The sequence below is a fragment of the Musa acuminata genome, chromosome BXJ1-8 (assembly GCF_036884655.1).
Source record: "Musa acuminata AAA Group cultivar baxijiao chromosome BXJ1-8, Cavendish_Baxijiao_AAA, whole genome shotgun sequence".
Lineage (NCBI taxonomy): Eukaryota > Viridiplantae > Streptophyta > Magnoliopsida > Zingiberales > Musaceae > Musa > Musa acuminata.
In genome coordinates, this window is record NC_088334.1 from 44,624,185 (window position 1) to 44,647,855 (window position 23,671).

Here is a 23,671-nt window from a genome sequence, read left to right on the forward strand (position 1 = left end):
TGCCGGAAACAAATCTTGTAAACCTTAATAATTCAAAGATACCGCCAGCAATCTGTGGAAATTAGTTTGTAGTGGTCATTGCTGACTCCAACTTGATGTCTACAGGCATGGACATTTGTTGTCCATGGATGTAACCCTCCTTTCTTGATCAAGCTAGCAGCCACGCATGACTTCCTTCACCATTTCCACGACTTCTTCTCGGTGATAAAGAGGGGCACATCCCGCAGGGGAACTTCCATGCCTGCCTAACTTCTGAAAGCTTCTTCACCAATCAAGTTTTGCTCTGTGGATTTGCATGCAGTGAAGGTTTAGCGAACAGCAATGTCCATGAACTATCACGCGATCCATGGCTAGTTATCAGAGGTAATCGAGTCTAATTTCCTCTTCCAAGAAGAAAGTTAGGTCTGATGGTAATGGAGAGCACGCAAATAATGTCAAACTGAGCATGCATGCATGCAAACTTCAAATTCCTTCGGACTTAGTCCATTTTCCACATATGTGATCAAAACAATAAGATTTCTGTGTCTTGGAATTGATCATGTCAAAAAGAGGATTCAGAGGGGATAGATTGTGCCGCGAAGATGTTGGCACATGCTTAATGTGCCAGTTTAAGCTTTTCTGCAACTGAGAATGAAGGTGTGGTCTTCACCTTACCATGAAAAGGAAGAAGCTTTGCTGGTATTGGTGCTTCTTTTCTTCTTCCACCAACCACAAGCAGTCTTCATGGGTGTGAACACTTGTGCAGCAATTAGTCGGATGATTGAAGACTATATTGGGCAGTTCTTGATTAAAGAAAGCAGAGGAGGAAATCTCATGTCATCCATGCAATAGTTTTGAACCATTATTTTCCTTTCCATAACTAGAAAAAGCTCTTACGTTGACTATAATGACGACATGCTTCCTCCTCATAAGCAATACATTGCTTGGATTTTTCTTTCATCATTTGACTGCTAAGATTGTGTACTCTCATGGAGTAAGAGCTTGATGCCAAAACATCATTTGCATGATGAATCCTGGAACAGAGAAGCTGTTTCAGCAACAGAAAGAAGAAAGTCTACTTGGAATGATTCAAGTGCCAAAGCAGCACTTGTGACAACAATGTGATATATGTTTCATAGGCATTGGAAATTTGATACTTCTGGTACATGGTTGAGCTAAAGCTAGCTCTATCTTATCTTTGACCTTCCACCCAGCTTTTCAGCCATGCCTCTTAAATGTGAAATATTTGCAGATGATAGATTGGAACAGAGTCCATATTCTTTATGTTCATTCTCTTGGAATTATGATTATGTTGCCAATTCTCTCCAAACTTGAGGATAGACTATAAGTTTCTGAAGTTTAGGCAAAGCAAGATCCATTCCAGAAACCAAATAACAATAAGAAGCTTATCTCAGTTGGATTAGAAACCTGGTTTACTTGACATTTGTACACTAAATGCAATCTTATCTCCTTAATTTGGTCCCTTTTTGTATGGCAAATTTCCATAAATGTATGTACTTAATGGATGGATTTAGAACACTCTGTTCCTTCAACAAAAAAACAAGGTTCAGTGTCTTCATAATCTAATCCATTTTTGAGTATAAACTTTTCAGAAGTCTGCAAGTGAGAAGAGGAGAAAACATTCCTAAGCATGTGTCAACTCAACCTAAAGACAAGCAAACAATTCAGACTAAAAGTGAAGTCACATATCAAGAATCTTTTACTGCCAAATCCTGCATGAAGTAGCACAAAGATTGATTAGAGATGAAACAGTGCAAACAATGGAGAGGTTGGAGACTGAGAAAGATGCAGCACAGGGATGAACAGAAGTACTAATCTCCAGTCCCGAAAAGTCCAAATCACGGCGCTTGGTCAACTTAAGCAACGGAGGGTATTCTCGTCATTTTGCTCTGATGAATAAAAAAGCAGTACTAATCTTTAGTCGGGAAGTCAAAATTAATGGCAGTTGGTCAACTCAAGCAACGAAGGGTATTATCGTCATTGCGATCTAATGAACCGTAAGCTGTGTGATTGAAGAACAAGAAGTAGTTGGGCCGGCCCAAGAAGAGAGGGTCATTATCGTTATTTCGGTCTTAGTAATCGACCCGAGCGAGGAGAGGAGGGGAGAAGGGTTTTGCACTGCCCCCGCATTCCGAGACGTTGCTCGATCGCGAGAGGCCACCAAGGGGATCACCTGGCGGCGAATCGTCGATTCCAAGGTTTCTTCCCCAAATCCGCTTTCCGAGGCCGAAATCTGTGCATCTGGATTTTTCTTTTACATGTTCTTTTACTTTGCATCCGGATCATTTTGGTCTGTGTGTTGAAGATTTCGTTCTCTAGTTTCATCAGCATCTTGTGGCGAGGTTACTCCGTAGACCAGTTTTTGGCATACTTGACATCCGCGGAAGTAGGATTTTTGGACTGTCCTAATGTGACATGTTTGCCATTTCTTGTCGTCGAACAGGGTTCGAGGGTTTAATGATATCTCTTGATTAAACAAGTCGTTGCTACTATTTAGTTCTAGTTGTTCTTTCATAGTGTCGGTCCTTGGGCTTGATTCTTGATGAAAATGTGGAAGAATGGGATAACAAGGCACTGGAAAAGGAAAGGAATAGACAGCGAAGAATAGGTTTGACTCTGATGTAATGGTGTTATGTTTTTGAAACTAGTGTTCCCTCTGGTCATTTTTCCTGCGACAATGGAACTGTGCCTTTGAAGAGAAAAGAGAAGATTGGTAATCATTTTGTAAATTTCTTTGCCGCAGTTAGGATTGCATAGTTATCGTTATATCCTATATGACCTGCCTAATTATATTAATGAGCATTAGACCACTTTTTAAGTTTGGAGGTGCAGGAAGGAAGAGTTTGACAACCTATATAACATTTGTACGATTCAACCTTTTAAGAATTGAGGGACCTATACCATTAGACAAAATTGGCTTCTTAACAAGCTTGCCAAGGCCCATCTTCATTTTCTTGCACGCCTTATTGAGTTAATAACCTTGACCTGTTTGACGGTTAGTGTGTTTAATTTGTGCCAAATTTGTGAAAGGATATATTTCTTGTATAAATGATTATCATGCCATCAAGCTCTTAGTATGCCCACTTTTGATTTCATAGTTTGCATGATAGACCTATATAGTGATATGAGTTTGATGTTTTTCCAATTAATTATAAATTATAGTTGGCTAAAAGCTCATAATTATGTAAAACTAACAAGTCTGATGATATATTTTTTTACCCTTTCTATGCTCTCTTTAAATGCAAAATTTTGCAGGTAATCAGAATGGATATTATTATGTAGGTTCTATTTCCTTCTTTTTTCTGTTTGATATGTTGTGATGCTGTTTTGGACTTTCACAAGATTTATTCAAGTCGTAACTGATGTTTAGAAGAAGAAATGATGAAGAAATAAGCTTCTATATCCATAGTTTAGTTGTTAGTGTTTATATATTTTTTGTTGGTTGCCCTGATATGGAGCTTTAACGTGTCAAGTGATTTTCATATAATACTAAAGCCCCAGAGATTCTGGACTGGTTGAAGCATTCAAGTGTCTGTAATGATGTTGGTCGTGTTTGTTAACTCGTATCATAATGACAAGATATAAAAAAGAAATGAGTCGACTGTATTTGTTCTTGATGTTTGTCTGTAGACTGATCTTGTGAAAGATTTGAACTACATGAGTCTTATATTGTTTGCCTTCGACGTTCTTGAGATTCTGTACGGTTAATGTTGAATGTGATCCAGAGGTTTTCTGTATTCTACGGTTATTTTGTTTGCTTTCAGCCTTCTAGAGAAGCCACATGGTTATTAAATTTTCTGTTATTTGTTGCAATGTTTCTAAGATACTGCATTGTTGTCCTTAGCCAGTTTAGAATTTATCTGGAGAGACAGAATATGTTTAGCTCGTTGATGCTAGCCACAAAAAGCTATTATAAATTCAAGATGGTGCTTACACTGTACATCTTTGAAGTATCATAATGTTTATTATTGGGAATTATCTTCTAATTTATATTTTGTAGAACATTTTTGGATGTTTATTTTATGGTGTACCATTACAACATTTTATTTGCATCAGCACATAAATTCAAATTTAACTGCAAGAATTTTAGGTATTATATATTTGTTGTAATATTTTGCTTTTTCTTGAACTTGCCCTCTCTTCTGATAATAGTTGTTTTAGAGACATTTATAGCCAACCCCGGGTAGTAGGAACATTAATGCTTGTAGTTGGTCTAGAAAATTCTAAAATCCTAAAGTAAAGAATTTTACATGATGAAACAAGGGTACAAGCCATACCTTATCAATGGGGGCAACCTACTAATACCATCATGGTGCTTTATGGAGGTGGTTGTGGTTGAATGTCAAGATGATAACTTTGTGGAACCACTCATGACAATGACATCCACCATGGCATTTGGTATTGATACCTACAAATTGCAGATCATTGAAGAAACAGTCATGCAATAATACTCATTAATCATTGTTTCTGACACCTGTAAGTACAATTGACATTCTTATGGGTATATATAATATAGCCATGGTACCAACTATGAATTTTCAGCATTAGAACTGTCATTAGTATGTTGTTGTTGTGGGTCTAAACTATATGAAGTTTCGGATGTGGCAACGTGGAACTGATTATTGATATCATATTTTGGCTCATAAATTTTCATTAATGCAGCCCATGAAGTTTGGTTTACAATAATGACCAGATAGAGGCATTTCTATGGTTTCAGGGGGGTGTTGGTGATTTTGGTTCAATCCTAGACCAGTGATTTAAAAATCATTAAGCGCCAAGGTCCCAAAACGCTAAAGGCGTTCGCTCAAGCGAAAGGATACGCTCTAAAATATAAAAATATAAAAATATAAAAATATAATATAATTAATAAATATACTTATTTAAATAAAAATATGATATTAAATTAAAAACAAAGATTAGCAATGTTCAAATATAAATAGTATATTATTAATCTAATAAATAAAGATTATTTTGAACAGTAATTAATAGTCTACTATTAATAGTATATTTACTGTTAACAGCAGTATGGAAGAGTAGAGACCGAAGAAGTCGCTGTAAGAAGTTGACGATGAGAAGTAGTGGTGAGAAGCTGAGTTGTAGGTAGCATACAACAGCAGAAGCTACGGAGTCGTGGACAGCAGGAGGCAACGAACAACAGCAGTGGCAGCGGAGTCGTGTCACGGACAGCAGCAGGGAGTGGATAGTGACAGCGGACAACAACGGCAGATAGCAGACAACAGACAGCAGCGAAAGCTGAGGAGACTCTGTCGGCAACAAAGGAAGACTCGGAGGCAACGAGAGAAATCGTTGGCGGCGGAGGTAGAGGGAGAAATCGTCGGCGGCGAATGTAGTGGGAGAAATCGTTGGCGGCGGAAATAGAAAGAGAAGCACGTGTAGAGTTGAGAGTTGGGGTCGCACTGTCACGGACTTAGCTGGTTTTGCCTAAGTCGTGCGGCACCCTTGCGCGTCCGTCCGCAAAGGTCAGCCTCCCCGAAGCCTCCCCTGTTCCCTTAGGACCCACAAAAGAGAGAACAAGACAGAGAAAATGCCTCACTCGGGATCCACAAGCAAACATGTCCGAAAAACACTTCATAGACAATGCAAATTACAAACAGACTTTACAAGCTCTGAACAGTTGCACAACAAAGGGTAAAATGGTCCATTACAGACCGAAAAGCTCTCGCACGTGTCCACATGACACAACCTTTATTTACAAGTCTAAAGAGGCCACCAACCCAACTAAAGTGGGACTATTAAGCCTTCGGCCGCCCCTTTACATTCTGTATAAGGCATGAACATGCCAAAAGACACGGACATACATAAGCATTACATCCAACACCTTGTTTCAAAGTTTGTCCGTGACATTCTCCCCCACTTATCCCTTCGACGTCCTCGTCGAAGCCTTTGTCGACACTGCAACTCCTTACCTTTGCTGAGTCTTCAATCTTCTGCTCCAGCTGCAATGCGCCTCCTGGCTCCCAGCTGCTCTCCGCTGCTGTTTTTGAGTAGTCAAACCTTTGATCCGCCTTGCTGCTACAACTCACCAATGACTTTGACTCTGTTGTGGGGTTGGCTGAGTTGTGTTGATCCTTGTTGATTCCTGCGGATCCGCCAGATGAAGGAAAAGACCATCCTTACTGCGCCAGTCTCTCAGAAATTCCCCATGCTGCTTGAACTGGGTGGATGCTTGTTGGAGCTTTAACGAGCATCATCTCGCAAACTTCTGAAGTTTCGGGTCCTTCCTCCACAAAATCTGCTCATTGACTCTTCTTTCTGTAAGTTGTCACATCCAAGTAGGTTCGCATCACTTCCGCTTTCGATTGGCATTTCGTTGGGAAATGAGGCGGACAATCTACTCTCAGTAGCACTTATCACCGTTGGTGAGGATTTGACAACAGTTGTCTTTCATTATCTTCGAAGGGTCTTTGAACTTGTGCAGAGCTCCTCTGCTGGATAGATAAGAGAATTGGGGTACTCGGTTTCGCCCATTCTCTTAAGAGTTGAGAAGGCAAAGGTTACTTGACTTCGCCCGCCTCCTCGAGGTTGTACTTCATGCATCGAGCTGGTTACTGGCCTTCGTCTGCTCTTTGCTCACACTTCTGAAGCACTTGAAGTGTTTGCACTCCTTGCGTTGAGTTAGCTACTGTGATTCACCTTCTCAATGCCATCGAACTTCTGGAATGCGGGAAGTTTTCACCCCAACTTGGAGTAATTCTCTGATAGATGAGGTCGCCTCTGGGATTATACCGTCTTCTCCATCAACCCTGCCGCCTACTCCACTGAGTAGCAAAGGTACAGCACCGCGTACTGCCTGCTTCGTTCCTTGGTCGTGCACTCTTGCATGACCCGAAGTCCTTCACTTACGGCTATCTTGATGAGAAACTTGTTGACACCGGTCTTACGAAGTTTCGTGGCCTCTGCCCTTCAGCCTTGTCTCAGTACTTGGAGATTGCCTCTGCATGCTCCACCTCCTCGGCCCCTTTCACGACCAAGCGCTCTCCCTCCGTGAGAGCAAGGGATCAATGACTTTCACGGAAGTCCCGCCTCTGCGGTACCATGGCGCTGCCATGCCCATGGCACTACTATCCGTCGCCTCGCATCTGCGTCCCTTTTCTTCACAATCAGTATATATGCCTCTGTGGCACTCCTCCGAGTCCACCTCCATTCTAACTGATGTTGGATTTTGGGTAGCTAAGTCCCTTTGGACTCGTCGTCGCTTCCTCGCCCCTTTCGACCCCCTGCTTCAACACCTCTGTGTTCTCCAAGCAGCTCCCTTTGGTTGATGGAAAGACAGACTGCAACTCCCATGCATGGCCACTGCTATCACGTTGTAGGGTTTGCACCGATTCTGCTCTCCTTAGCTTCCTTGGTAGCAACGTTCGCTTACTCGACCTTGTCCTTTGACTTGTCGGGCTCCCTTAAGCGATATGAGTTCTGGAGCAGTCCAACTCTCCAGCTGCTTTGATCATACCTCTGCATGATCAAGTCCCTCCCATGGAACTCATTGGTACTTGCATTCGAACTTTTCCTTGGTGGAACCCAGCCCCCATATGCTGATGACCAAGGTTTTCATCCGATGCAAAATTCGATGCACGCCCGGAAGACCCGCCTCTACGGTACCATGGCCTTCACTCCTTGAATCCATAGTCCTTCTTGCCATCGTGTTGTTCACCGAAGTGGAGCTCCCAGTAGCTCCCGATCATACCTCCATATGATCTAGTCCCTCCCGGGACAAGATTGTGTGTATCGCATTGCCACGAACTGTTCTGCCCCGATCCGCTGCACCATGTCGCCTCCGGGTGACATCTCCATTGCATTCTGATCCTTGTGGGATGAACTCGAATTCTGGTCCCTCCATGTGTGGCCTCTGCCAATACATCGCAGGGTCTCTTCCACCTTCGATTTTGTTCGTTCCTTTGGCAATCGACCTTCATCCACCCACTCTTGGGCCACACCAAGATGAAGCACCGCTCTAGGACAGTCCGTCGCCTAGTAGCTCCCGAAGTCCCCCGACTTCGCTGTAATCAGTGCACCATTGTCTGGATCCTGGGACTCTGCCCCTACCAGCCCAATCTTCGCTGCGCACCGCCTCCGTCATAGCAACTTGAATGACAACACTGTGATATATTCTTCAAGAGTACCCGCCTCTGCGTCCTCTTGCCCCGTGCTAAGGCCTTCTGAACTTAACTTCGCCTCCGCAAATTGAGTCATCTTAGTTCCTCCATCAAATGCTCCTCCGAGACGAAGTGCATGTGCCCCGAAGCTCCCTCCGTCTTTGGCACCATGCAAGATGAGTCCGCTCCGTTAGAATGAATGACCCATGGAACAACATGATCCTGCTCTTGCCTCTGCAAGAGTTCATGTCCTTGACCTCTGTCCAAGGAAAGCACTATGCCTCTGCTCCATGTTCCATCTTCTATGCTGGCTCCTTTCATACGGCTTGGGTACTTCACCAAGTTACACCCAAGTTGTTCCGCTCCTCGTTTTTGCATTGAGTTGATGGTGGCCCTCGCGCCCACCATTCCACGGGTCAGCCCACCCTTGAGTCCAATCTCCATATCGACTCCAAGTGTGCCTTCATTTGTGTTGCTTTGGGTCGCTCCCCCACTTGATCTCGCAATGCATCCACCAATGCATTCTCTCAAGCGAGATCATGCGACGACTCCTCGCCGCTTGCTCAGTCCATCGAGCTTCGTAGGGTTGTTGGTTGTTGAGGTACTCCTCAACTTGTGAGGTCCGCCCCACATGATTCTCCCTCTGGAGAGCCGGGACTCATCCCTCCTGGATAACTGTCCCGTTGGAGCAACATTTCTTCATTTCAGAGACCACCATCCCCTTGGACTACTCCGATCTGCTGAACAAACTGTGCATTGTTCTGCCTCCTGCAAACACACTTGCTAGATTGCGACTCCACGTCAATACAGCCCCCGCTGCACCCCTCAAGGCCTAGCAACATGCTGAACTAGTTGCACCCTTTCAGCCTCCTGCGGACGTATCCTTCACATGCCGAAGAGAAAGTTTCAATGCTCCATGGCGCCGAGTTTCGATCGCCTTGGGATGGCCACGAACATTCCATCGTCCGATACAAGCCCATGCATGAGTACCAAATTTTTCGAGCTAGTAATTCCCCCCACCTCTGTGAGCTTTGCATAACTCTTTTGGTCGTTGAACAACGCATTCCACCTTGCATGGTCTCATCCTTTTGCCAAGCGCCTCGCTTGCCTTGAGCACCATCAGGTATGGTTGTCAACGTTGAGCCGTAGCTCAAACTCAGCCATCCTAACCTTTGTGCGCTTCAAATTCTTCCAAGCTTGTCTGTTCTCGTGGTGCCTCTTGCGCGAAGGGTTGGCCATTCCTCTGAATGCCAATCTCAGATGCCCGCTCCTCTGAGCGACTCCTTTTCCCTACATCTCCATGCCCGTTTTCCCCCAAACAATCGCGCGTGTGCTGACTGCCCTAAACGCAGCCCCGCTAGGTCCCCCACGTTTGTATGCTAAGTGTTTCTATGAGTGCTTGTCCCGCTCTGATACCATCTGTCACGGACTTAGTTGGTTTTGCCTAAGTCGTGCAGCACCCTTGCGCGTCCGTCCGCAAAGGTCAGCCTCCCCGAAGCCTCTCCTGTTCCCTTAGGACCCACAAAAGAGAGAACAAGACAGAGAAAATGCCTCACTCGGGATCCACAAGCAAACATGTCCGAAAAACACTTCATAGACAATGCAAATTACAAACAGACTTTACAAGCTCTGAACAGTTGCACAACAAAGGGTAAAATGGTCCATTACAGACCGAAAAGCTCTCGCACGTGTCCACATGACACAACCTTTATTTACAAGCCTAAAGAGGCCACCAACCCAACTAAAGTGGGACTATTAAGCCTTCGGCCGCCCCTTTACATTCTGTACAAGGCATGAACATGCCAAAAGACACGGACATACATAAGCATTACATCCAACACCTTGTTTCAAAGTTTGTCCGTGACAGCACGTTGATATAATTGCGTGTGTTAGTTGGTTCAATCGAACCAACTAACGTAAATTTAAGCAGTTCGGTCGCCTTATATCAACTAAGCGCTCGCTCAGGCGATGCCTCATTGAAGCGCGCCGCTTGGCCCTTAAACAAGGCGCTCGGGCCTCACTTCGCCTCGCCTTGCCTAAGCGCCTAGGCGAGTGCCCGAGTGTCTTTTTAAATCAGTGTCCTAGATATTAGAAACAAAAAAAAAAGAAGGAAAGTTGAGAAAAGATATGAATTTCTAAAAGGAGCAAGTGAATGATTTTTTTGGCAATCGCTTATGATATATATAAATTTAGAAAAATTCAGTTGAAAGACAGGCTTGAAGCAACCAAAAATTAAAATATCTTTAAAAAAAAGGTTACTTGTGCTAGGAGCTCATATTATAGATAGAATATAAAGAAATTACATTTGGGAAGAATACTTGTTCTCATTAAATTGCATTTGGGAGGAATAGTTGTTCCATGAAATTCCTTTGCGGATTTGAAAATCTAAAGAAATGTCTAGTATTGTCAGCGAGCTCTTTCTATTTAGCTTATGTGATGGATAGTGAAGAAACGGTCCTCTCTGCCAACCTCAGCCTGAAGATCAGACCAGAGGTTGAAACTTGAGAAAAACTAAATGAAATTTGATGATGGAATGAAAATAGAAAGAGAAAGGATGAAACAGGCACCAAGGAGACGGAATCTGTGAGAAGATCCATTTTAGGTTTGGTTAGAAAAGAAACTGGAGTAGGTCTAATTCCAAACTTAGAGCCATGATTATGTGTTATCCTCTGTGTATGAAGTTATGCAACTTATATTATGTTCCGGTTAGCCGTCTTGTCTAAACTTGTCAATTAATTGTAATTAGCCATTTTCTCTAACTTGTCAATTAATAATATGTTACAGTTTTATTCCTGTGATACAGCATACAGCCAAGAGCATGAATGGAAAGGTTAAAGACGCTTGGGAGATTTGTTACAGAGAGAGCTAAGGCCAGTTAATTATGGCTAAAATTGTCTTGTGATTAACTAAATTGACTGGAAAAATCCTCTTCTTCATTAGGGATTTTTTATTATTATTTCATAAATATTTTAATTCTATTTAAACTGGGACCCTAGATAAAGAAAACTAGTGGGATGAGCTCATCTTGAGAAAAATCATACATTTGATCACTACTAAAGAAACACCTTCTCATCCAAAATTGGTTTCCTATTTACTGACTCTGAACTCAGTCCCTTTTTAATTATATATATTTAAAATTATTCACAAAGTTGGGCTTTCATCCCTTTCCTAAAAACTCACATAAATTCCCAAATTTTAAGAAAATTAATTTGATTCTGCCTAAACTCTAAATTAAAAACCTACTTAACTATGGACTAGAACACTTGTAGTAGAAGTGAATTGTCATACTGAAATTGAGATATTGAAGGCATAATTAGCATACATTTATACATCAAAGTCGACATCCCTCCAACAAAAGTTTTGGTCATAATTATTGTGTCGTAAGCAATATAGTGTCAGGTGATAAATTCATTCTTTTTCATTTTAGAATGATCAATGGTTAATGTTAATTAATTGTGACATATAAATTAGGCTTCAATTACTATCTGCCAGATGTTCAACATTTATTATGTTTATATATGTACTGTCATTTGGCCCTGGGTCCCAGGAGACAAACAATGGAGAGAAGAAAACCTAGAAGACGATTGAGAAGAATTGAAACCGATGATGCTAGTTTGTAAGTTAAAGTTCAGTTCATGAGATGAATCAAATCAGAGAAGGCTGTGTTTGGTTCTTAGAGTATGTGAATTGCAAACACTTTTGACATCTCAATGCAATACACTTCACCTAAAAGAAAATTAATTGTATGATTCACAGGAGGAGTTGGGATTACAAACTCCTTCCTCATCCATCAGAGTATGCATTAGCATATACCGTCTAAACCCTATACAATTAGAAAAACTAGAAAAGAGTTTTTAAAAGAGGCATACGCAAGATTCACTAGCAGCTTGGATGGTACAACATTCAACCAAAAATTAACTTACTGGCTTACTACAATCTTCTTTTAACTTTGTAGAAATTCATTGTTTCTTTTGATGTGGCATCTTCACTAAAAAAAATAGGGGAAGGTCTGCACAGGAGCTGCAAGGAAACCACTAAGTACAGGTGCCTCTCAAACTCACTTCTCATGAGGATTAGGTTGAAAGCATGGAATATTCTTTTGGGAAATAGTTGAGGGTATTGAAAAAAGCCACAAAACTATTCCTCTTAGTAAAGTTGGCTGGGTGTTCTGCAATATTAGTCCTATCTGTACGCATGATTATACAAGGCTAGCACCATGTTTGTGCATTGATCCCTTTTGTAAACTGTGGCTGATTTAGTTGGACATAGTAGAAAATTGAGGTAGCTAAACAGAAATAAATGTGATTTTTTTGTGATCCAACAATTTTAATGTTGTAGTCTGCTATTTATTTTCTTCTATTTGATATTCTAATCTAATGGTGGCAAAATATTCATGTCGCCGACCTCAAATAGTTTGGACTTAAAGGCTTTGTTGTTGTTATTGTACATGACAGCATCTCGATTTCTATACTTTCATGCCATGCTCTACTGTCACTTGTTGTTAAGTACTAACAACTATAGTATTTTTTTTTCCCCGGTGCAGGAATATCTATGGCAGGAAGAAATCGTATGCCCCGTCATCCTATGAATGAGGGGCCTCGTGGTTTCCACGATGGCCCTCCATTACGTGGACCATTGCCTCTACATCCTGTCGAGGAAGAACTAGTAATAAGGCATGATGAAATTCGTAGGATTCAAGCTGACAATCGGCTTCTGATGGAAGAAAATGTTGCTCTTAGGAGAGAGATAGATTTTGTTAAGAATGAGCTCCTTCAAGCAAGTCAGGCGATACCCAAGCTTCGTTCAGATAAAGAACTTGAGTCTAGGGAATTGATCCAGAGGGGTCTTCCATTGGAGGCTGAACTTCGTGCTCGTGAGCCACTTAGGGAAGAGGCTATACAATTAAAATCTGAAGCACAGAAGTTGGATGCTTTACGACAAGAGTTATCTGGAAAGGTTCAAGCTTTGCAACAAGATCTGAAACATCTGCAGACCGAGAATCAGCAACTGCCAACTTTACAAATTGAAATTGATGGCCTTCGTCAGGAGTTAATTAGAGCCAGGTCTGCAGTTTTGTGATCTGTGATCTTACCTGCATGACTTTTGCTTATGGTGAATTGGAAATGGAGAACAATATGTGAATGCCTAACAATTAATATTGAAGTTGGTTAGTTGGTTTGCATTATTCTTAGCAATGTTATTTGGAATTGTGATAATAGGACGACATACGAATATGAGACGAAAGCAAATGCTGAGCAAATAGAACAGAGACAAGCAATGGAGAAGAACCTTGTTTCCATGGCTCGGGAGGTTGAGAAGCTGAGAGCAGAGCTGGAGAAAAGAGCAAGGGGACCTGGTAAGTTCATTGGGGTATTTGTGTTAATATATTATGCCATTATGAATGATTCAGCCTCTGTTATTCTGCAGGCTCTGGTGCTTATGGTGTGCATAATGCAAGCTCAGACATGAGCTACCCAGCACTGTTTCGTGATGGTTATGCCAGTGAGAAAGGGTTTTATGGTACTGGTCCATGGGCATCCGACGAACCTCGTGGCTTTCCTCGCCATTAATGGGTTACATTTTTCTACCAAGTCACTAAATATCTTTCCTCTTGTTTTTTTGGTGCAATGCTTTGGAATTAGTCTGTTGCATGCATTTACTTTACACTTTAGTTTTATGCCACACTAAAACATCAATTGTAAGGATTCTATTTTGGATTATAGAAAATGTTTATCGTTGCTACCGAATCTAACCTGTGACTGTAATATCTTTGACCTTTAATTATCATGTGTGCTTCTATGGGGAAAGAATGCAGGAGATAATTCTTGTAGCCAAGCCCAAGTAATTTGTTATATGGGATGTTGTGTGTTATCAATGCAAATTGTTTAGCTGCTTTACTCCGATGAACATTATGCATAATCTTTAATTCCTCTAATTAGCTGGCATTGGGCCTTTGATTGTCGAGTCATTTGGCTTTTATCATGCATCAAATGAGGGTTAGAGTTCCCCCATCATCATCCGGATGTACCGGCTTGGAAGTGAAAACTCAGATGAGGTATCAGTTTGAGGTAAGCGTGACAGGTCTCCTCTTCTTATGATCGTTCTTTTCAATTATTACGTACATTAGTCGTTTAATAACATTGATTGAGACAAGGATATTATGTCATTCTGTTAGCATCTTGTTCATATATTCTCGTTAATGTGTTCGTATTACTAATTTCATCCTTGTTTGTTTTCATTTTTTCCTTGCACCCTATGTGACACGTGACGATTAAAGCTTGATCATATTGGTAGCCAGTCTTTTATTTGCTCATCCAAGAAGACTTGGACAAGAAGAAGTCACCAGGCAGCTGCAGAACAAACAGGAAATAATGGAGGAGCATATCTTAAACCAAAAATGTTAATTCTTTACCTCACGCTGTCAAAAAGCATTCGTTTGTTTCTAGTTTTCTGTTGTTGTGCCGTGCCACCTCCTGAGATGCATTTGCCAGCACTCGTGTCAGGTACGAGAATATTGGTTTCTGATGCATCCCATTAGTTAATACTTACACAGGAAAGCAATAGATGCTATTTTTTTTCTAAGGTGAAATTATCTTTTTGCTGTATTTGATCCATATCAGGTCGTTCTCGAAGACTCCGTTTTCAGGTGGTTTGTGGTGAGGACGCCTATACTTCCAATGTGTCCAAGGACTCATTGGACACGGATCAAAGTTCAGGGACCTAATTGAAAAAGTGTGGTAGTGTATACGTAATGTACAGATCTCCGTACTACACGTCTGGTACAGCGATGCTCTCTAACAAGTATAACGGCCTTGCAAAGACGGTGGCATCGGTTGGCGCATGTAACAAATAAAAATAAGATCGGAACCCTCGCATTTCATATCTGCGCTGATTTGGTCCGTCTTCTCTCTCTTTAAACCCAACGGTGCCTCTGCCGTTACTGCATTCGTCTCCCTTTTCGTCTCACCAACCCGCTCCTCCCCTTTCCCCTTCTCACTCGTCCCTCGCGCCGCTTCGCTCTCGGATTCCTTCTCTCACTACCAAAGCATGAGCCTCAGCGACTCGCAGCAGCGACGGCCGCAGCGGCAATCCGTCTTCTCCGGTGCCGATCCCGCCTGCATCGACAACGACGGCCACGGGGAGGTGACCTTCGCCTCCTGATTCATGCCCCCTTTTGATTTGTTTCTTCTAGATGCCTTCTTGCTTACGGTTCTTTTGTTCCTCTCAGAACGGAGACAGCAGCGACCCGTCGCTGCCGCCGCCGACACCCGCCGCGGCGGGGCAGGCGAGCAGGCATTGGCGGGACGTCTTTTGGCTCTGCGTCTTCCTCCTCCACCTCCTCGTTTTCGGGTTCGCGCTCGCGCTCCTCGGGATCAACCGCTTCAACCGCGCCGACCGGCTCAACATCGATCGCTTCACCAATCTCACTGGCGGGGCCAACTTCAGCCAGGCTTCGTTTGTCCAGTACCTGAAGCAGACCGATACGGCGGAGCTCACGGAGACGTATTGGCCGTTCTACGGGGTGGCTGGCGGAGCCAGCGTGCTGTTGGCGTGGGCGTGGCTGTCGCTGCTGCGTATCCGAGCCAGCCAGATGATGAAGGTGTCTATCCATATCCTCACCACCTATCTCGCTGTCGTCAGCGTCTTGTGCTTCTGGGCAGAACACTTCTTCTGGGGCGTGGTCTTTGCGGTCGGCGCGGCGCTGCAATTCCTGTATGTCATGTCGGTATTGGACAGGTATTTCTGGTTTGCCTTCGTCTGCGCTCGTACTTATCTTTTTCCTCCTGCTTTAGGGAATTGGTCCTGATAGAGGATTAATTGTAAACCAGCCGTGTGAAGTAGCAAACTGCTTAGTGCTACCGCATATCATCAGAGGACAATCAATTTCCTTCCTCTGTATGATAAGTTGTTAAATTGTTGTTAGAATAATGCCACCAATATTCGCTGTGCTATGTAAATGCAATATTCACTAATTTGTGGTATGGATGGCATGTCTTATTGTTGCAGAATAGGTTAGGTAGGTGCAAAGCCATATTATTCCAAATATGTAACTTGCTTCTAACAAGCTGCTTTAAGAATATGGTCTCTGAATTGATTTTGAGCTGCTAATTAATTCTCTGTTTGGGTGCATTGCATAATATTGAGTGTCTAATTATTGTTCCTATGTTAAAGTGGATAATGGAATATGCTTATAGGTTATGTTGTGAGCTCAATCTTGTTGCTGTAGCAAGTAAACACAAAAGTAACAATATAGGAAAATATAGGCACTAATTTATTGAGCATAGATTTTGATATGGACATGAACAGGATACAATTAGTGTGTGTGTGTATGTATGTACGTATATATATATATATATGTATATATGTATATGTATATGTATATCTATATATGTATATATATATATATATTATAATAGTATATATATACGAGATGCCATTTATGCATATATTATAATAGTATATTTTGAATGATTGAACCAATCTATGATTGCCATTTATGTATTTATTAGTAAGCATAGCAGTAATTCATAAAAATAGCAAATGTTCACCAAATATTTCAAATGCATATACAAAATGTGAAGCAGTTAATCAAAAACTCAACTTATATTTTTTGCCATGATTCAGCATGTCTTAAAAAGCCTTATGTAAATGATATAAGTGTTCCAGATATTTATATATTGAAATATACATATGTTGATGGTACAAGTTCACAGAAATGGCCTCCTTGCTTATAGGTTTATGACTGAATATGTTGGTCCTCCTTAAATTCCACGTTGGTGGGAGCTCTGTAACTTTGCCAATGACCCTCATTACACTTCGAATTGTGAAAGCTTTAAGTAGGAAATGTTTGTTGTTTATTGCAATGCAGCTGGAGTCGTGCCATTCTATTTGCAGTGAAGTTGAATCTGTGCTTCCTTAATTTCTTTAGGTTCTTTGATTGTTTGTGCGCATCGTTTGTGCTAATTAATTTGCTTATATTTGTTTGTTATTATCTTTATGTGCTAAAGGGTGTTTAACATACAGAAAAATGTTGGTGATTTCAACACTTAGTCCTGGTTTAGTGATTTAAAGCTTAATAAAAAAAGCATTAGTTGGGAATAAAGTAAAAAAAGATGTCGATGCATCTTCTAGCTTCATCACATAAACATAGTTTAAGTCTTTCATGTGATATTGATAGTAACTTTGTACTTTCTCCACTAGGTTTCCTTTCACAATGCTAGTGCTACAAAAGGCTGTGAAGATGGTCTTGGCTATTCCTGATTTGATGCGAGTAGCCTATGCTTTTATGATAATTATGCTTTGTTGGATGATATTATGGTCATTTGGAATATCTGGGGTTATTGCTTCAAGCTTGGATGACAGTGGATGTTGGTGGCTTCTTGTGGTGAGCTGGCAAGTTTTTTCTTCCAATTTATGAAATTCTTTGCTTAATGACACACAAATGATTTGCTTATGCTTTATCCATAATTGCAGATATTTTCTGTCAGTTTATTTTGGACGGGTGCTGTATTTTGCAACACAGTCCATGTTATAGTATCGGGCATGGTCTTCCTTGTTCTCATGCATGGTAATGTAAGTGCAGCATCAATGCCTTCAAAGCCACTTTTGAAGTCACTACGTTATGCTGTGACAACTTCTTTTGGTAGCATTTGCTATGGATCACTTTTTACAGCTGCAATTCGAACATTGCGGTGGAAGGTTATATTCTTAACTTTGCGTAGGATCTTCATGTTTTGATTTATGGTTATCATAGAAGGTTTATTCAGTTCTTGTGGTTCTTGATATACCAAGTAGCTACTTATCAGTCTGATTGTAATATGTTTGATCAAATGTTTTTAGATACGGGGAATTCGGTCAAAGATTGGCAGCAATGAATGTCTCCTATGCTGTGTTGATTTCTTGTTTCACCTTGTGGAGACACTAGTTCGTTTCTTCAACAAGTATGCCTATGTTGAGGTTGGTTGCTTTGGCATTCTTGCCTATCTTGCAATTTCCCTGTGTGCTGTAAATTAATATATCTAGATCTATTACAACATCAATTAATTTGTGCTCCTCTGGGCTTTTTTTAAGAATCATATAAAGACTTTTCCTTGGAGAAGAAGAGAAAAAAATTCATTCTGTTGGAATTTCACAGCATGAAAAACATAGGAAAATGACTAAAATTATCTTTATTCTTAAAATGATAAAGAATGATTTCTTTATTTTTTCAGTGGATTTCTCAGTGAACTAACCACTACATTTCACACAAATATGCGAATTGATTGTATACCTAGATATTCCCTGCTGAATGAAAGAACAGAAAAGGCATTTCCAAGGAAAACCAGTTATCCATATCTTTTTCCTTGTACCAAACTTCTGATGCTATTTGCAGCCTTAGTGCAGTTTGTATATTTCGAAGACTTGAGGCTATAATCTGTAAATATCTCTTGTTACATGACTTGTATTTTTATGAGTGCAAAAGTTGACAGCACAATTTTTGGGTACTTAACAACTTAAGCTGAGCGCTTTTTAACTAAAAATCATCTGATTAGCAGATATGTTTAAATGATGAACATATACAAAGTATGACCGAGTTTCTTTTATTCTGCCACTGATTTGTGCAATTTGGTTTTTTCCCTTATAATTTTATTGATCTGCCTGGATTGTTTTTCCCTGATTAATTCATTTGTTCTGTACTACAGCTAAAGGTTGAAGAAATCATTTAATACCATACAATTTCAAACTTCTTCTTAGGGACGCCTTAGCATAAGATGTTTCCATTAGCATAGGTTGAATTAATAACAATTTTTTTAATAAAATTTAATGTTTTTTTTTTTCTGATTATCCTTTTCCTATATGAAGCTTGAACTTCATATGCAACTTAACTTTTTGCTGGCTTAATATATTGAAAATTTTTCTGGCTTTAGTAGTTGAATTAACTAATTAGGACTGACATTATGTGACAGCAAACTTTTTAGTAAAGCATTTATTTATGTTGCTGTCTTTTTCAGATTGCAGTTAATGGTAAAGGCTTCAACAGCTCAGCCAGGGATGCCTGGGAGTTATTCCAGTCCACTGGCATTGAAGCTCTTGTTGCCTATGATTGTTCAGGTGCAGTTCTTCTGATGGGCATTATTTTGGGTGGGCTACTTACTGGAACATGTACAGGAGTTTGGACATGGTATAAGAGGAGTGATAAACTGATCATGGTTGGTTCTACCGCTATTTTGATGGGAATGATTTTGGTGAGTTGTCCAGCATGCATCATACTTCAGTTTTTCTTTGATATCAGACTTGCACTAATTATAAAGGCTTTAGGAAACTAGTTAAATTTTAGTGTTCAGAGCAAAACTATTTAATGACTCCTAATTTGACTCCCTAATGATGGCATTCTTATTATAGAAGGCAGTCGTGAGTTAGGGTTCTTGTTAATTTAACTTAGCCAGGCCTTGTGTATCTTTTCTTTGATCAAGTTCTGTGTTTTCATGGCAATTAGCAGTTTATGATAATTGTCTACTAATATTTCCATCAACTTAACAATCAATGATCACTAAAAGACTAATAGTTTAAGGCTTATACTTCTAAGAGAAATTTTTACCGGTAGTCCACTCACAATGTTAACAGTAGATAGTTGTGAGTTATACTAATGAGAAACTTTATACTGGTAGTCCACTTACAATTGCCAACAGCTAGAACATCGACGATAATCCAATAAGGCATTTTGGAATCTAGTCTTTTTAGCTTCAGAAAGAAACTATTTAACAGAAACAACCTCTGCCATTTCTTTCATCCCTCTTGATGATCTAAATATCTTGTATATAGGTCAGCTATACTAAAGCATTTTACTCAGTGCACCTTCTGTTTCTGTTTTCACAGGTGGGCCTGGCGGTAGTCGTTATCGAAAGTGCAGTTACATCTATATACGTATGCTATGCAGAAGACCCATTCTTGATCCAGAGATGGGATGCTGAATTTTTTGACCAGATGTCAGAGGTATTACACGAGCGATTACAGTATCGAAGTGCAAGAGCCAGACAAGTGATGGACCAGCGATTCGATCAGTTACCAGATGAATCACATGTTTGATTCTGTGCGATGGTTTACCAGTTGTATTCTCATTCTGATTTGTTCATGGCTTTGCAAACATTGGTACAATCCAGGATGGTGCTGAGGGACTCAAAATCGCAAGTGAAGGCTTCAACTCCATTTGTGCCAACCTTTCCAAGAACCTACTGCTACCAAACCCTGGTAATAAATTCTCCTGACTTGAGGATGCCATCGTTATTACACTCATCACCCGTTCTCATTGACGATGCCAATGGTGATAATGCAGAGGCGGTTTTCCCTTGGTTTAATGCCACCAAAGACACTAGAGGTAGATTAGGTATACATCAGAATGCTTGCCTTTTTATTTCGTTTGATATTGATCGAGTATAATTATAGGTGAACAAGATATAGTCCTCCTGAAGCTTTTATTTTGTGGTAAATCTTCTCCATGAGCAAGCAACAAGATAGTAAATCTTTTGAGAGATCTTTTTCATGGGTGAAAGTTGATATATGGTGAGTCTATTTCAGGAGCAAAAAAGGGCGAATCTTTACATCCTTTAAAGTAAATCTTCTTCCACCGATGCTTGAATTTCCAATGGTTGAAAACTTAAAAAGAGGAAAAGTTCCCCCTCCTATCGAGATGATGATACATAATGTAAGTTTTAATTGTACAGAAGTCCATTTGGGAATTTTCGTATATATTAATTCTAGTGCTTACATTGTGAACAATGAAACCCTTTTTTCACTACATGCGAACTTCTCTAGAATTATGGTTTTCAATCGTATATTACAAAAGGAAAATAGTTTCACACTAGCCATTGATTGCAAGCATAAATGGTTCATGAACACAGTGTGATGATTCATCTGTGAAGAAAGACTGCAACTATTCATGCATATGAAGCATTTCAAAATGAGTGCCACAGTCATACATTGAGATGCTCATTGCTGCTGTAGAGGACACACTAGTAAGGAAGAGGAAAGGCCTTCATTTAGCAAGGTAGGCATCTTTGATTTTACAATTACTCTAGCTACAAAATGTAATCCAAATTTATGCAATAGATTGAACAATCCATGAGATACAAAAGTTTTGACTGATACCTGAGTTACTATCCACCTCATAGGAAACTGAAATTTTCTTTTCCTGATCATTTAGTAGTCTATAGACTCCATATTATGATATAAGTTCTAACAAAAATGCATAATGACCATGTAGGCAACATTTCACAGCCAGATTAAACCTCTAAACTCTCAAGATGATCTTTTGAACTATGCTTCCTCCTATCTTCCCTCCTTTGTTCCAATTTTACTGCTAAGAAAAAGAAAAGTGAAAACAAAATACATTTAGCTAAGTTAAAAGATGAAAAATCATATCATATGAATGATACTCAATTCATATTCATATGAATCCTTCCAATATGGATACTGGAATTTGGGTGAATTAGGTTTAGAGTTGAAATTAGTGAGTCACTGTAAGTTTACATATTACTTGAAGCTCTTTATGAAATGAGACTCTAGAGTAAAGTCCAAGGATATAAGAAACTATAGTCTCAATGTCATGTATGTTAACTTTATCGTCTAGTTTGACTTAAACTTGTGATTCAGACTCAACGCAGCACATCTCAAGTTTTAAGCTCATGTATGAATTCCTGGCACCGAAATATATAATGTAAAAAATCACAAATTATAAGTTTACCCTTACTTTTTCTTTTTCTTTTTGTTTTGACTTTAAATTTACGATTTTGCTCTAGCTAATTATTATTTCTTTTAAAAAAATATATAAAAATTCATATACAGTAATCATTGTTCTAATAGACTCAACGTTGTCAAATAAGTCAAAATAAAGATAGTTCTATATTAGGTCAAAAAATTGACTTTTTCTTACAAAGAGTTAGACATCAACCCATATATGAATAAATAGATCCACGTATGACATATATCAGATTTATCCTTAAACATTTAAGTTTTTAGGATACATGATCATTCAATCATATTCCTTATCATCATCATATCAGAGTAGATCACTACGATCAATCCCTACCACATTCTGCAGTTGTGCAAGACCAAAGCAGCCTGTGCATTTATTCATGTCTATCACACTATATGGAGTAGTTCGTCCCATATACTTGCATCACAGGTCGTCACTAAGCTGCAGTCACAGCAATCTTCATCCCCGCCTGGCAGTGCCCCGCGAAGTTGCAGATGAAGTAGTTCGTCCCCTTACGCAGCCTGATGCGGTCGTTCCCGGTCTTGGACACCCTCGACCCCCTCGGCGTCGTGCACCTACTGTAGCCGGCGGCGTTCACCGCCACCACGTTGTGCGCCGTCGAGCTGTACTTGAACACTGAGTAGAACCACAACCCCCGCATGATCAGCTATGAACATGGTCTAAAGGTACAGAAAGACAATTAACCAGATAAGCTCACCGAGCACATCTCCAGCCCTGAAACGCTTGCCTTTGGTCCAGCCGACGGTGTTGAAGGTCCATCCCTGACTGTCCCCCACAGTGTACACGGCTGCTTCACCGATTTCGCAGAGAAGGAGAAGGCAAAGGAGTGCAATCCCGAAGGCCACGACGTGGCTCGCACTGCCCCTTCCCTGAGCCATGGCTGCTCAACTCCTTCCTGGCAACGAGAAGGCGATTGAAGTGGAGGGCCTGAGACGTGCCCTTTTTATAGGCAGGTGAGGCACCGAAGGGTTTGGGGCGACACCTAACTTTTGTTCTTGTGCTTTGTACTGGTGGCGTTGTTAAAATGCGCTCCACGACCCACTACGCCATGAAGTCCGCTGCTTTTGCGCCCACCGGGGAGGCGACGCTGGCTTCCTCGTGCTTTGTTCTCGGTGGTAGTTTATGGATTCTTTGGAGGTGACGGCGCACAAAGCTGCGGTAGGCGTGGAATTTGCACACGCGAACGCAGGAAGTGGGTAAAGGAGATGGATATGGAGCAAAGATAATGCCATGCGGCACGATCTCAGAGCTTGGAATTCTCCATTTGGAAGAAGGTTCGAGTTGCTGACATGATTCATGAGTAAGGATGACACTGATCACCCTGTCTTCCCTTCCATCTCCAGAACAGACTCGTAAGACAGAGAGGCTGAGATCGACCCAGGATTGCTCCCCGATTCCGGACCGGTCCACGAACGATTGGGCCGGTCCGGTCCACTAATAGCCTTTCGACTTGCCCGTCATCTCCTCGTCCAAAGCAACAAGTAGAGAGCAGTTGCAGTGTGTGCGCTCTCCCAACCCATCCTTCCCGCCCACACAACAAGCTCGCTTTGCATCTCCCAAGCCTTTCTTCTTCTTCTTCTTCTTTCTCGATCAAAAGTCAACTCTAAGTCCCATCGCAAGAGATTTATGTCACCAAAATCCTCTCTTTCTGGCTCTCCTTCACAAAGTCAATGTTTTTCTGTGATGGGATTCGGTTCTGGATGCTGGGTGGTCGAAGTTGGGGGTGGTGGTAAGGCCGCCAGAGAAGCGGAGGCTTCTCGCTTTCACCCCCGTGAGCCCCTACTAGTTCTGGCCGTACAAGGAC

The 23,671-nt window shown here is 41.0% G+C and overlaps 3 protein-coding genes across 7 annotated transcripts; 2 read left to right on the forward strand and 1 right to left on the reverse strand.

Annotated features, from left to right (window-relative positions):
• Window positions 1–2,063: 2,063 nt before the first annotated feature.
• On the forward strand, window positions 2,064–13,866 carry LOC103995248 (protein FLX-like 3). The gene is made up of 4 exons (XM_009415795.3): window positions 2,064–2,198; window positions 12,658–13,177; window positions 13,334–13,470; window positions 13,542–13,866. Exons 2-4 carry the CDS (start codon window positions 12,666–12,668, stop codon window positions 13,682–13,684), a joined length of 792 nt encoding a protein of 263 aa, XP_009414070.2. The 5' UTR covers window positions 2,064–2,198; window positions 12,658–12,665; the 3' UTR covers window positions 13,685–13,866.
• A 109-nt stretch (window positions 13,867–13,975) lies between these two features.
• LOC135585058 (uncharacterized) lies at window positions 13,976–20,851 on the forward strand. Of its 5 annotated transcripts, XR_010476087.1 has the most exons (11): window positions 13,976–14,182; window positions 14,392–14,617; window positions 14,735–15,257; window positions 15,343–15,851; window positions 17,316–17,499; window positions 17,589–17,813; window positions 17,955–18,071; window positions 19,106–19,339; window positions 19,971–20,342; window positions 20,428–20,478; window positions 20,670–20,851. XR_010476087.1 is itself a non-coding variant. In XM_065080046.1 (9 exons), exons 3-9 carry the CDS (start codon window positions 15,162–15,164, stop codon window positions 20,178–20,180), a joined length of 1,575 nt encoding a protein of 524 aa, XP_064936118.1. In that variant the 5' UTR covers window positions 13,976–14,182; window positions 14,392–14,617; window positions 14,735–15,161; the 3' UTR covers window positions 20,181–20,851. The 5 variants fall into 5 exon arrangements, 2 of the variants coding, with proteins under 2 accessions (XP_064936118.1, XP_064936119.1); XR_010476085.1 differs by having other exon boundaries at window positions 19,971–20,478; XR_010476086.1 differs by having other exon boundaries at window positions 20,428–20,851.
• Window positions 20,852–22,048: 1,197 nt separating this feature from the next.
• On the reverse strand, window positions 22,049–22,970 carry LOC135588099 (basic blue protein-like). The gene is made up of 2 exons (XM_065080048.1): window positions 22,565–22,970; window positions 22,049–22,482 (listed from the first exon to the last, which is right to left on the reverse strand). Exons 1-2 carry the CDS (start codon window positions 22,743–22,745, stop codon window positions 22,283–22,285), a joined length of 381 nt encoding a protein of 126 aa, XP_064936120.1. The 5' UTR covers window positions 22,746–22,970; the 3' UTR covers window positions 22,049–22,282.
• Between the last annotated feature and the right edge of the window lie 701 nt (window positions 22,971–23,671).